Genomic DNA, 14,629 nt, shown 5'->3' with positions numbered 1-14,629 from the left:
ATAAGTCAACGAATCAATATGTAAACGTTTGAACCTTGAGTTCACAGTACTAGCTTCATTTGGTTTTCACTGAACTAAGTAAATAGTACAACAATGTATTATGTCATCGCACAATTCAATTGTATTTTTTTACTTTCGACGAGGTGGGAAATTAATACCAGAATACAAAGTTCTTTTTTTATTTTATTTTCTTTAGGCTAGTCGTTTGCATAGTTGAGGACATTATTGTTGACAAAAATCTAAAATTGTCTTAAACCAAACATAATAACCATAAAAATATTACTGGCAGGATGAATAAAATATAAAACTGGCTGGCTCGATAGGGAAGAAAAACTTATAAATCACTTACATAGTTAAAATTCCTTAATTTAAGCAATATACATGGCGTTCCTTACAATATAATACAGATAAAAAATACTAATATTTTAGGAATGAACATTATTCCACTCTCCCCCGATACTAATACCACCTCATACAAGTTCAATAAAGTCTGCCCACAGTCCATATATCATGTGAGACAGCCACTGAATGAAATAAGACGGGAAATCCTAAAGTAATTGGGCCTCCAAGGGGCCTCCCGTCACCCCGTAGACATGATATAGCGAGAGGGATGATGACCGCACTGTATGAGTCAATGGCATGTGAACACCACTACTATTTGCTGATTGCTTTAAGAGGATTACACCCCCTATAGATTCTGCATTATTTTCACATCAGTAATTTCAATGCTAGACGTCCGAACCCTGAAATCTTAAACGGACAAATCACAAAATACACCGTAAAACAATAATCGCGAATCTCTGAGAAATCGTGAGAGTGACGAAATAAAACCTCAATGTCCAATTCTCCTAGACAGATTTGACTCTACTGACCACGATTACTAGAAGTAATCGTGCTACTGACATAATGAAACCAACAGATGTGATTTTGTACAAAATATCATCGTCACATTGTTCCTGATCATTATGATTAGTATAAATTACTAGCTGGCCCGACAGACGTCGTCCTGTCCTATTGTGGATTTATGTCAAATGCTCGTTCATTTTCAAGATGAGCTCGTGTTCGCATCACTCAATCACGTCCTGGATGAAGTTAGTTTGCTACACTCACTCACCTTTTTGGTTGGAGCTCGTTCACTTTGCTCACTCACTTTCAGGTTTAGCTCGTTTGCTACGCTCACTCGCCTCCAGGTTTTGGGCAATTTTTTGGAATTTTAAAATCAAATGACGAAATAACGGTTGGATGGATTGTAAATTTCACTCCTTATTCATACACTAACAAACATTATTTATTGAATTAAAAACATAAACATAACTGTAAACAACCCTACGTTGACAGTTCTAATTTTGTATCACAGCTTCCTGGTTAAAAAATTAGCAACTGTTGTCATAAATTTAGACAATTAATAGTGCTGCACCCTGTTGGTACATTTTGTAACCTTTAAATGCTATTGATCATCACAGAACCAAATGGTTTATTTGAAACAGCTGTTAAGATTCTTTAATTCCATTTAAATATGAGTACTCATAAGGTTAAACATGGGAAACTCCAGAGCCACTGGGTCGGAGCCCTTTTGACAGATCTGCACCAAACTTCACACAAACCATCCTTGAATAATGCTTAATAATGCCTGAAAGTTTCATTACTATCTGTGGAGCGGTTTTGGAGTCCATAACGTTCAAATATACAAGTTTCCTCTTTTATAAATATATATACTGACTGATGAAACGGCTTATCACAGTCAGTTACAAAGCCACACAGATCATCTTACACCATTAAACATTCATCCTTCACTCATATTTGGGTTAAAATACGCACGTAGGCCTAAGTGGTGTTTTCGTCTCAAAAATTGACTATGTATAACACTGTTACGACTATTATGACTACTAATTACAAATTAATGAGTGAGCGATATACATGTTCTACATTTGAAATCGTACGATTAAAGCTAGACTGATTGTTTAACTACCTAACCATATACTTAGCCTTAGTTTCGTTCAGTACATGTGCTGCATTTCTCGTTGTATCACGTAAGTATGGTCAGCAGCACGTAATGTTCGTTACTGCAGTATTCCTTGCACGTAGTTCTGCTCCCTAATTACTTCAGCTGAGTATTCGGCCAGCCTTCAGCAGTGAGTAGTTAGGTGGAATCAGCAGGATCGTCTAGGGTTACGCTTTTAAATTAAATTATAGATTTTTACAGATTCTTTGGTTTACAGTGTTTAGTATTTATACTTGACTGTTTTGCATAACAAATAGTTTTAATCGGTTGAATTATGAACAGAATTAGCAAAAATGGTGTACAGTAGTTCATTACTAGGCCTAAAATGACTATTTTTCTACTCTAGTTCAGCTGAGCAAGGTTCGGAAAGACATGTGAAAGACTCTTGATGAAACTACTGTATATTCTTAGTTAAACTGCACTAACTAAGTAATAAAATACCCCGCCGCAGCAAACCTGCAGACTTAGCGAATTTCCATTTGCCTGATTGGATTTAAACTAAAATGTCTCCTTAAAAATATCACACTTATTCCCTATTTAAACAGAATTAGTTTAGTGAGTACTTAGGTTTGCTGCAACAGGGAGGGTAAAAATTTTTTTAAATGTAAAATGTTAAAAAGTATTGTGGTTTAGTACAAAATGTATTTTCCAAATTTGATCAAAATATGTTCATAAACAAGCAAACTACAACAGTTGACTTATTCTCCATAAGAATAACATGGGAATTTAAAATTACAATTTTTTTGAATTTTCTCCGTAACAGTTAGGCGCATTATAACGCTTCAATATACTAAATTATTTGTTTTTTTAAGCTCTACATAATGGTTTAATAAGAAATTGTGAAATTTTGTGTTTTTATGGTCAAAAATGGGAAAAACCTATTTTTACCCCATAAAACCCCCCATAAACACCCGTTCCCATAGTCCGATCATGCTGGTTCGCGAACTCATTCAAGTTTATCCCGCCTTACACCTTTAAACCAAATTTTATGAAAATCGGACAAAAATTACTCAAGTTATCGTGCGGATGGACACACACATATATATATATATATATATATATATATATATATATATATATATATAGATATATATATATATATATAGATATATATATATATCTATATATAGATAGATATATATATATATCTATATATAGATATAGATATATAAAAATTTGAACGAATGGTGTTTTTGGCCTCTGGGGACATCAAAATGAAAAAGTAAATCGGTCCCGGGCTTAGATCTTACCATGAGACCTACGGTAATAGCTACTTCCCTATAGGGAAATTCGCTAAAAAACCTTAAAACGTCATACCATAGATAAAACGAGACTATTTTTCATCTACGGTCATACATATTTTTTTTTTATAAGCTAATACAATAATACTTTCCATCTTGTTATGAATTCATGTGCGAAAATCTGTCGTCATAATAAGATGAACGTTTGCACCGTAAGTTTTTGCGTTAACTTCTCCAACACAATAATAAATTAAAATTAAAATAACTGATACACTTACTCTTACTTTCTTTTGTGAAATCCAAACCATGATGAACACGAAACGACAATTGTATTAAGGATACGATAGTATTTTTAACAACCGAGACTATCTTTTTCGTCAAAATAATCGGACTAATTTTTAAAGTAAAACACGTTCATTTACGTAGACACAGACTAACCAACACAAGTAGACTTCACATCCCATTGTAAATTTTGAAGCTCGTTTTTCGTGTCTAGTTCATGTCCGGTGACACTGATCGCTAGTGTCGGTGGAATTTTGTTCAAATTATTTTAGGCTTAATTTCATGATTTGTGCTCAACTGTTTGGTTAACTAGGGGGCGAGTTATTGTTTATGATTGGATCGTTTTATTTGGTTAAACGAAGTTTTAAACGACTGGAATGAAAAATAACCACTAACTGTAAACAAAACACAGTTATATTTAAAACACAACTAATTATATTTTATTAAATATAACTAATAATATAACACAATAATTATTCCTCCACAACAATACAACTATCGTTTGAATCAATCAATATTTGCTATTAATTTTGAACTAAATTACATAATTTTTCACATACATAAAAATTACAGTTAATTTGTATCACTCCGGTCGTCACATCTGTAACATTTTAATCTCAAATATTGAACCGTTTCAACTAATTTCCTCTAACTACTCTCATTTACACTTGCCTCTATGAAGTGTGCTGGCTCCAGACCAAAGTCTGGCTACATTAACACTTTTTACTGTCGGCGCCGCCGTGTCTGGCCCTAAAATGTCACATAAACCAAGCTTTAAGCAATCAGGGAAATTTGTTTAGTTGTTATCTTGTTTGCTGATTAAGACTTACTGGATCAATGGGAAACCAGATATACTCGTATATTGTTGCACAATCGTCTGGTATGGTTTAAATGTTTTGAAGGGTTTTCTTACAGCACGAATGACATTTATTTGGACTATTATAATGGTTTAAAGTGAAGTGACTTAATAATATAGTTTACCATTTTTAGCTGGTATGGCAACTATTTAAATTGCAGGGTACAGTGATCGCCTAACAATCAGGTCTGAAAGTTTCTGGTCCGATCCTGAGAAAAGTCAGTACCTGTTCTTGACCATAGGGTTATAGAAAATCTCGTGGCAAAAGAGAAAACCAGCTAATCTTAGTCATTGAAAAACAAACAATGAGCTAGAAATTCAACTTCAAGTAGCACTGTCATGGCAACTGCTGGAAAATCGAGTCGCTGATATGCTGTAATGTACTGTAATCTGCTCATAGGCTCATAGCTTTAGGTATGTAAACCCTAAAATCATCTAGTTCAAATGTACTTAGTATCATGTACTTTATCCTCCAAGTCAATTTTCGCCAACGTATCATATACATTGCTAACTCTAGTTGTATCTCTAGGTCAGTTGGTGAAAGCCCAGAGAAGTAAGGTATACAGAAAGGAAACATGATTATGGAACAACCGTGCGCTTTTAGCTCGGGAATGGTGTGGCATAAATATACTAGTACCGAGCCAGGGAGAGCCCGAAGAGCTATTGTTTATTGTTTACAACAGCAGTTGTAACACACATGCTCATCCTACAGTGGAGCAATATAGTACGTGATAATGAGGGGGAGAGAAGAGCGGAAGGGGACGGCCAATAGATTTGAACTAGACACAAGCGGCTGGTGCTCGACATGACTGAAGTGTACCATTGACTCTTTTCTTCGTATCTTACTTCTCTGTGGTGAAAGGAGCACATGTCACCTCACTCCATTCTACATTCTACATTTCTATATTGCATTCGTAATGTAATCCACGGTCTCACTTATGTTTATGTTCAGATAGAGGGTGAGAAAACATAATGAACGTTAAAAATATCTAGGAATTACAATCGCATAGGATATAAAGCTGATTTGAATGGGATTAAGCAGTTGCGGACTGGCCTGCAAGTGAGGCGGACTACTGCATTGCATGATGGGATTGATATGATATAATGGTGAGTGCATGACTAGTTCTCCCCCTTACGATTTGCATATAACGGTCCATCAATTCACTCCCTTCGTCTTTCTCGGCTGTTGAAATGTGTTTCGTACATTTAATTATTTATGTGATGAACAAAGTGATAATCTTCAGTCACTTCAACTCAATTAATTAGGATAAATACGTTGACAAGGGCAGCAAGGGCAAATGTTTAAGTTGAACATGAATATAATTATTGTTACTTGTAAAATTTATGAGGTATTCAATGAGTTATGCAGTTCATTCAATTACATTTTATAATTCAATTTATTATAAAAATATATACTATTTTGGGATCCAATGCTGCATGTATTTAAGACTTTCGTAGCTTTGGATTTGTAAAGCAACTGCTCACAAATGCTTATAAATACAGCTGTTACAATGTTTAGATCACTTAATTGTTTTGCCGTCGCATTTTTGTTACTGAACTTGTGTTTTTTCTACTAGCTGTAAATAGCCTTTACCGAAAACAAAAAATGAGCAAGTTATACATAGGAAACCTACCAGCGGACATAACTGAGAACACAATAAGACAACTGTTTTCTGAAAACAACTTGCCGAGCAAGTCCATCTTGATCAAACGAGGAGGGTACGCTTTCGTGGACTGCTTGGACCAATGCACTGCGGACAAGGCGATTGATCTGTTGAACGGGTCTACCTTCATGGGAGCACAACTAGTGGTCGAACCATCAGTGGCTGGTACCACACCAGTCCTGCCGAAGAACAAAGTACAAGAATCGACAGAAGAGAGCAAGAGCAACGGAAATTGATGGATCAACATGAATTGCCCGTATAATATTACAAAAAGGTAAACTCAACCTTATGTTTAGCTATGTACTTTCTTCTGTATATTAAACAGTTTTTTTCTCTATAGTTTGTCAAGTTTATATCCTACTTGCTTCAATGTGTAGAAGTTATTAAGCTTTGGGGGGGTAAATCATCCCCAAAATCCTCACTCGAAAGTCTCAAGAGCTCTCATGTTTATGGGCAAACTATGGGGTCTGCGCTATCAGGGGGCGCCATGCGGGCTTACAGATATTAGTGTTCTTAACTCATCGTAACACGCAGCATACACTTTATCGCTTTAATTTATGTTTCTTGTTTTATGGGTCTTTTGGTGTTTGCAGTGTTTCGCTTAAGATATCGCTACAATTTCGCAAAGTTTGACAAAAATAAAACCACGTACCAGCGGATTTCTAAGTGTAGACATCTTTTTCTACGATTAAATTATTTAAGAAACAAAATTTACTGGTTCACATGGATATAAAAATGAACGCATTGTATACAATAAATATTTAATTTATATCTTATTAATCAGCATTGTAATATTAAATTGAATGTCTGTGCTTAACATGGTCTTCAGTAACAAAGCTTCATTTCATTTCATAGAAGATCTTGTTCCTTAGAGGTAAAAGGAAATATATAAACAAAGGTAGGGATGAGGTTAAATAAAAAGGGACGGTGGACCGTTCCCGGACAATTCTTCCGGAACGTTAACTCCAGATATTGCTTTCAGCCATCCCGAGGCTGCCTCACCCCATGCATTTTCATAGAGGGCGGTCTTTTCTCTATCCTACTATGAGGCCTTGGTGGTCATTTACATAATGTCTAACTATATCAGTCACATTAAAATGTAAGTAGTAGTTTATACCGCAAGAAGAAACAACTACTTTCCTTCTCTTAACTGTGCTAGGTTATATGCAATAGGACGTGGGGAAAATCTTATGTTTTGCTAAGAACAGGTTCACATACACATCGAAATGAGTCCCCCCTCCTACAAAACGTTCTAGTTGTCGACCTAAAACCTAGAACTAATCTTATAAATACATGTTCTGGTAGCACAGAGTTGAAAGCAGAAGCTAAGTTTTAGTTAGTAAGAAGGGTTAATTAAGTGTTATTAAACGTCTGACTATTTGTATTGTACTGATTCAACTTGACAGAGTTCAATAACAGCTGTTATGCTAGTTCACGCTCAATCGAACATGGACGAAGTAAAACTATTCGTCATGCTGCAGCAACAAATAGTATACATTTCACAACAAGAGTATGAAGTGAGTCATTACATATTTGAGACCATGTTTGATGAGCGAGAAAGTACTTTAAATGTAATTTAAATAAATGGTCGAGAATATGTATGGACCCACTTTTACTCGTGTTTTGAACGTTACTTTTCGCTACACTACAGAGAATAATTATTTTCTTCATTACAAAACTCATAGAATTTTTTAGGTTAGCCTATGACTTCATTTTAAAGTTATTGTATAGCATGGCATCATAGACAAATAAAATCTATTTGTTTATGATGGCATTAACTTATTGTTCAACATATTTATATAACAGATTGTAAAGTAAACAAATAAAAAAAAAACTAATTTTTACTTTAGTTGTTGAAAATTCAGTTCAGTCAGTTAAAACTGTGTATAAATCAGAACAGCTAGCTTACACGTATAAAGACAAATTTTATGGCAGCCTACAGTAGAAAGAGTAATTATCAATTGAGAAAGTGTATAACAGGCCTAGTCAACGATATCACCATAGACTAAGCAACACAAGGGAACTACAGAACATTGTTATATTTAACCAGCTGTTAGTTAAAAGAAAATCAAATTGCACTAAAACAAACCGAAGATTACAAAGATTTATTTAAAAAATCCTTTGGACGTCCTAGTATTTTACCGATGTATATTTAAATAATCTGTCATCCTTTTATCGAAGGATTGAACATATCAATGATTAGCATTACACATAGTATAAATACCTAACTATAAATATAAATATCTGGACCCAGCTGTTCCTGATCATTGGGCTTTAAATAAATGATCCTGACTAATGAAACCGCTGATCTTAGTCAGTAACAAAGCTACACAGGTCATCAAACACCATTCTACACTCATCCTTCACTCATATTTGGGTTAAAATACGCTCCTAGGTGGCGTCCCCATCTCAATAATTGATTGATTGAATAAGTCAACCCATAGTGTCTTTTAATTATATCCAAATGCTGAATTGTGTTACAAACGCTGAATGTTACAGCTGTTATGTTAATCAAATTATATTACACCAAAAGCTAGTTTAGAATCTTAGCGTCGGCTGCTAGACTTTTCAAAGTTAAAACTTAATTTCCAAATAACTGGGACCGTAAAATAAAATTATGGCTTCGACATTCCCTAGTTCTCAAAATTATCTTTCTTACAACACAAAAATCATGAAAATCCGCCGAGTGGTTGATTCAGAATCGTGAAATAAAAAAACAATGTTTCGTTTTAGCGAATTTCCCTATAGGGAAGTAGCTATTACCGTAGGTCTCATGGTAAGACCTAGGCCCGGGACCGATTTACTTTTTCATTTTGACGTCCCCAGAGGCCAAAAACACCTTTCGTTCAAATTTTTATATATATATGTCCATCCGCACGATAACTTGAGTAATTTTTGTCCGATTTTGATAAAATGTGGTTTGAAGGTGTAAGGCGGGATAAACTTGAACGAGTTCGCGAACCAGCATGATCGGACTATGGGAACGGGGGGTTTTATGGGGTAAAAATAAGTTTTTTCCCATTTGTGACCCAAAAAACATAAAATTTTGCAAAATCTTCCCAAACCATTGTAGAGCTTAAAAAACAAATAATTTAGTATATTGAAGTGTTACTATGCGCCTAATGGTTACGGAGAAAATTCCAAAAAATGTAAATTTTAAATTCCCATGTTATTCTTATGGAGAATAAGTAAACTGTTGTAGTTTGCTTATTTATGAACATATTTTGATCACATTTGGAAAATGTTTTTATTTCTTACTAACAATTAACATTTAACAAAAAAAGCAGTTTTACCCTCCCTGATGCGGCAAACCTAAGTACCTGTTAAACTAATTCTATTTAAATAGGAAATAAATGTTAAATTTTTAAGTAGACATTTTAGTGTAAATCCAATCAGGCATATGGAAATTCGCTTAGTCTGCAGGTTTGCTGCGGCGGGGGTATTAATATTGTAGATTTGAAATTGTTGACATTAGAAAATTTTCAGTTGTAAACAATGTTACTTTTCGTAGTAAACAATAGACAGCTGTTGAAAATATAATGTTTTGCAGGTTGTAAATACATAACGAAAACAGCTCAACTCATAGTAGTGTAGTGAAAAAAACGGGTTTTGATAGATGCGTTGCGGCTTTACAGTATCTTGTTTACTCCTAGTGAGTAAAAATACTTTTAGCTACACTACCGTGAAATAACCTGTTTTCGTTCCATGTTTAGGAAAAAATCATCATTACATTGTTTACTACGGCTAAAGAATTTTTACCAAGCGAAAGTTATGTTAACCATTATTTTTTGATTTAGCCCACGTAAACAAACAATGCATTTTCAAAAACCAAAACTGTACAACCAAAAGTAACTATTAACTTTAAATTGAAAGCATAACCTAAAAATGCTAAGCGTTTTGTCATGTTCCTAATTGTAATGAAGGAATATCCAATTTCTGTTTTAATTAAGAAAATAATAAGTCTTTGTAGTGTAGTGAAAAGTAACGCTCAAAACACGACTGAAAGTGGGTCTATACATATTCTCGACCATTTAAAGTGCTCGATAAATCTCACACTTCAAACATGGTGTCAAATAATATGTAATTGCCCACTTTCTACTATTGTTATAAAAATTAGTCCATATAAGGAAAAGGGCAGTAAGACGTTTTAAACTTTGGTTGTGTGCAATGCCGTGTATTATTTATCGATTTATTTAATAGGCTGTGCTTATTGTTACATGCGTGTCAGAAGTTCTTCATATCGAGGGTATAATGTACAGCACAATTAGTTAAACAGAACAGTCTGGATCAGTTCAAGTATTCGTGATGTACTACAATAGTAATACAAGTGTACGCTGTTGTAATACAACAGTAATATGCGAAATTATTGAATCACTTAATAAACAGCTGCTAATTTTTGAGAGGTTATCTTTACATGAAAAGTATTTTCGTTTTATTACTTGTTTTGTCAGTAAATGTAGCGATATGGCAAAAAATATAGTTAATCAGTCGGCAAAAAATGTGTTTCACTCTGCAGACGAAATAAATTTTTCCCCGAGTGGTGAACTATATTTTTTGTCATATCACTACACTTACTGACAAAACAAGTAATAAAACTAAAATACTTTTCATGTATAGATAACCTATTGATGAAATACAGGGTATTGATGAAAATCAACTTACAACCCCCCCCCCTTAACATGTCAACAATTTGAGATATTTGAAATCTGTTTGCCGAAATATTCTTAGATATGAGGGGCTACAATAATTATGGTAAATTTCGAAAATTTCGCCCTTAGGGGTAGTGGGGTTAGGGAGTAGCTCATTAATTTCATATGACGAGTATAGTTGAGTTTTGTTATCATTTTACAGGTCTTGACGAAACATAACAATTGACATAAAGAAAACAAAAATCGGCTCACTAATAATAAAATGGCACCCTAAAACGTTTCAAATACATATAATCATGAGGGTGGCTGAAAATTAACTTGCATCCCCTTTAACTTTTTTACTATTTGAGGTATTTGAAATCGATTTGCGCCAAGTTGTTTGGATATGAATGGCTACAATAATAACGGCCAATTACAAAAAGATTCCATTAGGGTAGCGGGGGTAGGGAGTAGCTTAAAATAGTATACAGTAGTATAGTTAAGTTTGGTATCATTTTACAGGTCTTGACAAAACATAACAATTAACATAAAGAAAATAGAAATCGGACCATTAATAACAAATTGTCAGTTCAAAATAACTTTTAATAACCATTGTCTTAAACAATTAACATAAAGAAAATAGAAACCTGACCATTTATGACAAAATGGCAGTTCAAAATAACTGTTAATAACCATTGTCTTAATCATTTTTAGCTGCCCTGTAATTTTTTTTCTCTCACAAATATCAGAACAGACTCAGTATAGATCATAAACATATACAAATGACGTAATTGAAAAAGTCCTATAGGCTACTAATAACATTAACATGATTGTACAGTTCCATTTAAGTAATGTTAAATAGTATTTACTGTGTAGTGTATTTACTTTGTTACCATGGATATTATCAATCGATTTTTCCTTTTAAATCTCTCACCTCAGATTTTTGAAATCGCATGGAGCAGAGCCCTAGGTCAACATTGAAGTAGGAATAAATCGTATCCTCGGAGCTGTAGCTTCATTTGTGTGCAATTTGATCCCAGTCGGCTCAGTAGTTTTTATTCTGCACATAGACACACAGACTCATAAACACACAAACAGACAGACACCATCTCTTCTTTATAATAGTAATAGATAAGTAAATACAATCTACAGATAGTCACAGACAGATTATTCTTTTTTTACAGTTCCATTAAAAACGGCTGATACAATAACTTATGTCGGATTTTGTTGGGATAAGTCTGTCTAATATGGTTGATTATTCAAACCAAACTGTATTTTATTTTAGGACCTGACTTTGTTAACACAGCCTATTAAGATAACAACAATTTATTTTAGGGGTACAACAAATTAAGCATAACTTTAACGGGTTGATTCGAACATAGTAGCCAACTTAGTTAAACATTATTTTAAAATTTCTTTTCTTGCTTGAAAGTTTTGCAAAATAGTCCATGAAGAAAATATATAAGCTTCAAAAATAAGACGATGTAAATATCTATAGGCCGTGCTGTCGCCATACCGCAGTCCATGCACGTTTTTGTGATTCGTCTTTACTTATTGCAGTCTTCAAAACTCCTGACTTGAATAACGTCTTTGACCTTATCCCTTCAAACTAATAAAGACTTTGCGTGGTTTTCTTTTGCCATAACTCGGTACGCAGTTGATAACATTTTCTTAAAAAGACGAAGCCGTCATACGCTTACGACACATAATAGTAACTACAAATTAACTTAGAATGCTGATACCGTTTATTTTGAATACCTATCAAAAAGTTAAATTCTAGATTAATAACTGTAGTAAATAGTGGTTTTGCACTATTCAAATACGATTATTATTGGGTTTCAAAATAGTTACCTAATGTTCTGTTGAGAGTTGTTGACATGACAACCGAAAGAAATTAAGATTGGACAGTTATAATATTATTAGTGGATAGTGTAAGATACATTTCCAAGATTCAAGAATTACACAATGAATAATTAATGTGTCTAATATTACCTAGAAATTATTTGAATTTCTAAACATATAAAAGTGAAAGCCATCTCTCGCTGGCTTGTTCATCACTAATTGTCCAAATTTCTTACTAGCTTGAAGTAAAACATTTGGTATATTCAGGTTATAATTAGGAAAGTTAAACAGTTTTCATAATGATTTTACCAAAGGGTTGCGGCCTAGAAGTCCAATGTGATGCTTTTAGATATCCAATTAGACCTATTTGTTAATCATCATCTGTTTGAAAATTCGTAGATCTTTGTCCCACCTGTTTTGAAGTGTACGTATTTGTTTATTTTTTAATCAATATCAAGATAGATCTGTTTTGCTAATGAACTTCTCAAGTGTTTTTTGCTTGGTTACTGTACTTTTTATTACTTCGGATTCCACTATAAACTGTAGGTTCCTTAGTTGCCATTAGCTGTATGGGCTATTAATTAACAACTGTGTCTAAGGAACATGTCGGCCTTAGTCACTAACAAGACTACAAGATCGCGCCACTCATCCTACACTCATCCTTCACTCATATTTGGGTTAAAATACGCACATAGTGGCGTCCCCATCTTAAATAATTGATATAATTGATTGATACTTCCTTTGGACACTACAGCTTATTAATGGTTAATGCTGTTTCCGATACAGACATTCGTTTGAATGTTACGTGCTTTAAATCTGAGTGCCTTAATTTGTACAGTAATTTTTTTTTGTACTCGATAGACAAAATACCTTCACTTGTTTGGTGGCGTTTAGTCGCCTACTCATATGGAATGAGTGTCATGTCTTCTTAATCTAAGAAAGGTAGTTCGACGATTGTAGCAAATATATCAGACAGTTTTTGACCGTGTTTCGAACAACTTTAAAGACTATGGGATCGTGGACTCGCAGTGATACAGGGTACAACCATACCTAACCAATCATTACAAGCAGCAAATGCTTCGATTTCAACAAACTTTTCAACATGGGTAGTTCAGTTAGTTCAACATAGGTAGTTGATAGCAGCATCTAAATTATTTAGCTGTTAGTTCTAATTGTTAATGGACAATGTTTGGGATGATAAAATGTCTTAAAATGGAAAGGGGAATCAAAATGGTTATTTATCAGCAGCAGGAAAGTGCATTACCCTTCTTGCAAAAGGGTCCAAATAGAGCCTCATTGTGGGTGATCACCCTGAAAATGAATTTTGTTGCTGAGAAATTATTGGAATACAACAGTGCTTCCAAAATTACTTAGTTTAGGAGAAAGCACTTTGTTGAAAGCGGGTTCATGTTTACACTTAAAGGGCTTGGAGGAGTAGTCCATTTGGTTGGTAGTTTATTTTTATCATACAATTAATATTTCAAATTTTTACATTTATTTTTATAGCTGATAAAATTTGTGTACACTTCCCAAGACCAACCGAGCGAAGAACAGTTAAACAGATGGCTTAGAAAATTGTGAGCTAAATTAAGGTAAAATATCTCTGCAAAATAGCAAGTACTGCCATTTAACAAAATTACTACAATAGCTTCCCAGGGATTAAAGCAATATCATGTCCTGCAGCTGTTAGTTTATTAACTGTGTACTTACATCAATTACTATGTCCAGCGGTGATGATTAAGTGTGATATTAAATTAAATTTACACACTTCTTATCGCAAGAGCAACCCTTAAAAATCGTCTTTATGTCCAATACAAATATTTGCATTACAGTTTCATTTACGGTTAGTTTGCGCTCTCTGGTTAGTATAAAGGTACAAATTGTCAAGACTAGGTGAAACCCGTCGAAATCGACGGTTACTTTAAAGGCTCAAACGAATTCATCTAACTGCGATAAATTGAGTGAAATTATACATATTTTGAGCATTTAGCGTTGTTTAAAGAGTAATAAGTGTAAAAACAATAATGATAATAATTATTGCGTTAGTTACCAAGTACGGTTGATCATTTAATGAATAAAATATTTCCTATACCGTACGTAATCGGAGTTATTAT

At 33.9% G+C, this 14,629-nt stretch overlaps 1 protein-coding gene across 1 annotated transcript; it reads left to right on the top strand.

Annotated features, from left to right (window-relative positions):
• The first annotated feature begins 5,951 nt into the window (after positions 1 to 5,951).
• On the top strand, positions 5,952 to 6,384 carry LOC129004614 (insulin-like growth factor 2 mRNA-binding protein 3-A). Its single transcript, XM_054433146.1, has one exon. The coding sequence runs from the start codon at positions 5,988 to 5,990 to the stop codon at positions 6,279 to 6,281; it is 294 nt and encodes a 97-aa protein (XP_054289121.1). The 5' UTR covers positions 5,952 to 5,987; the 3' UTR covers positions 6,282 to 6,384.
• The last annotated feature ends 8,245 nt before the right edge of the window (positions 6,385 to 14,629 follow it).

The sequence above is a fragment of the Macrosteles quadrilineatus genome, unplaced genomic scaffold (assembly GCF_028750875.1).
Source record: "Macrosteles quadrilineatus isolate MER2022 unplaced genomic scaffold, UCM_ALF_1.0 Scaffold_10__1_contigs__length_6754688, whole genome shotgun sequence".
NCBI lineage: Eukaryota > Metazoa > Arthropoda > Insecta > Hemiptera > Cicadellidae > Macrosteles > Macrosteles quadrilineatus.
Note: the sequence above shows the minus strand (reverse complement) of the source record. Positions and strands in the feature narration are given on the sequence as shown.

What these genes read in the sequence shown, in the direction of transcription:
- LOC129004614 (XM_054433146.1), top strand. Translation starts at nt 5,988, where the DNA reads ATGAGCAAGTTATACATAGGAAACCTACCAGCGGACATAACTGAGAAC.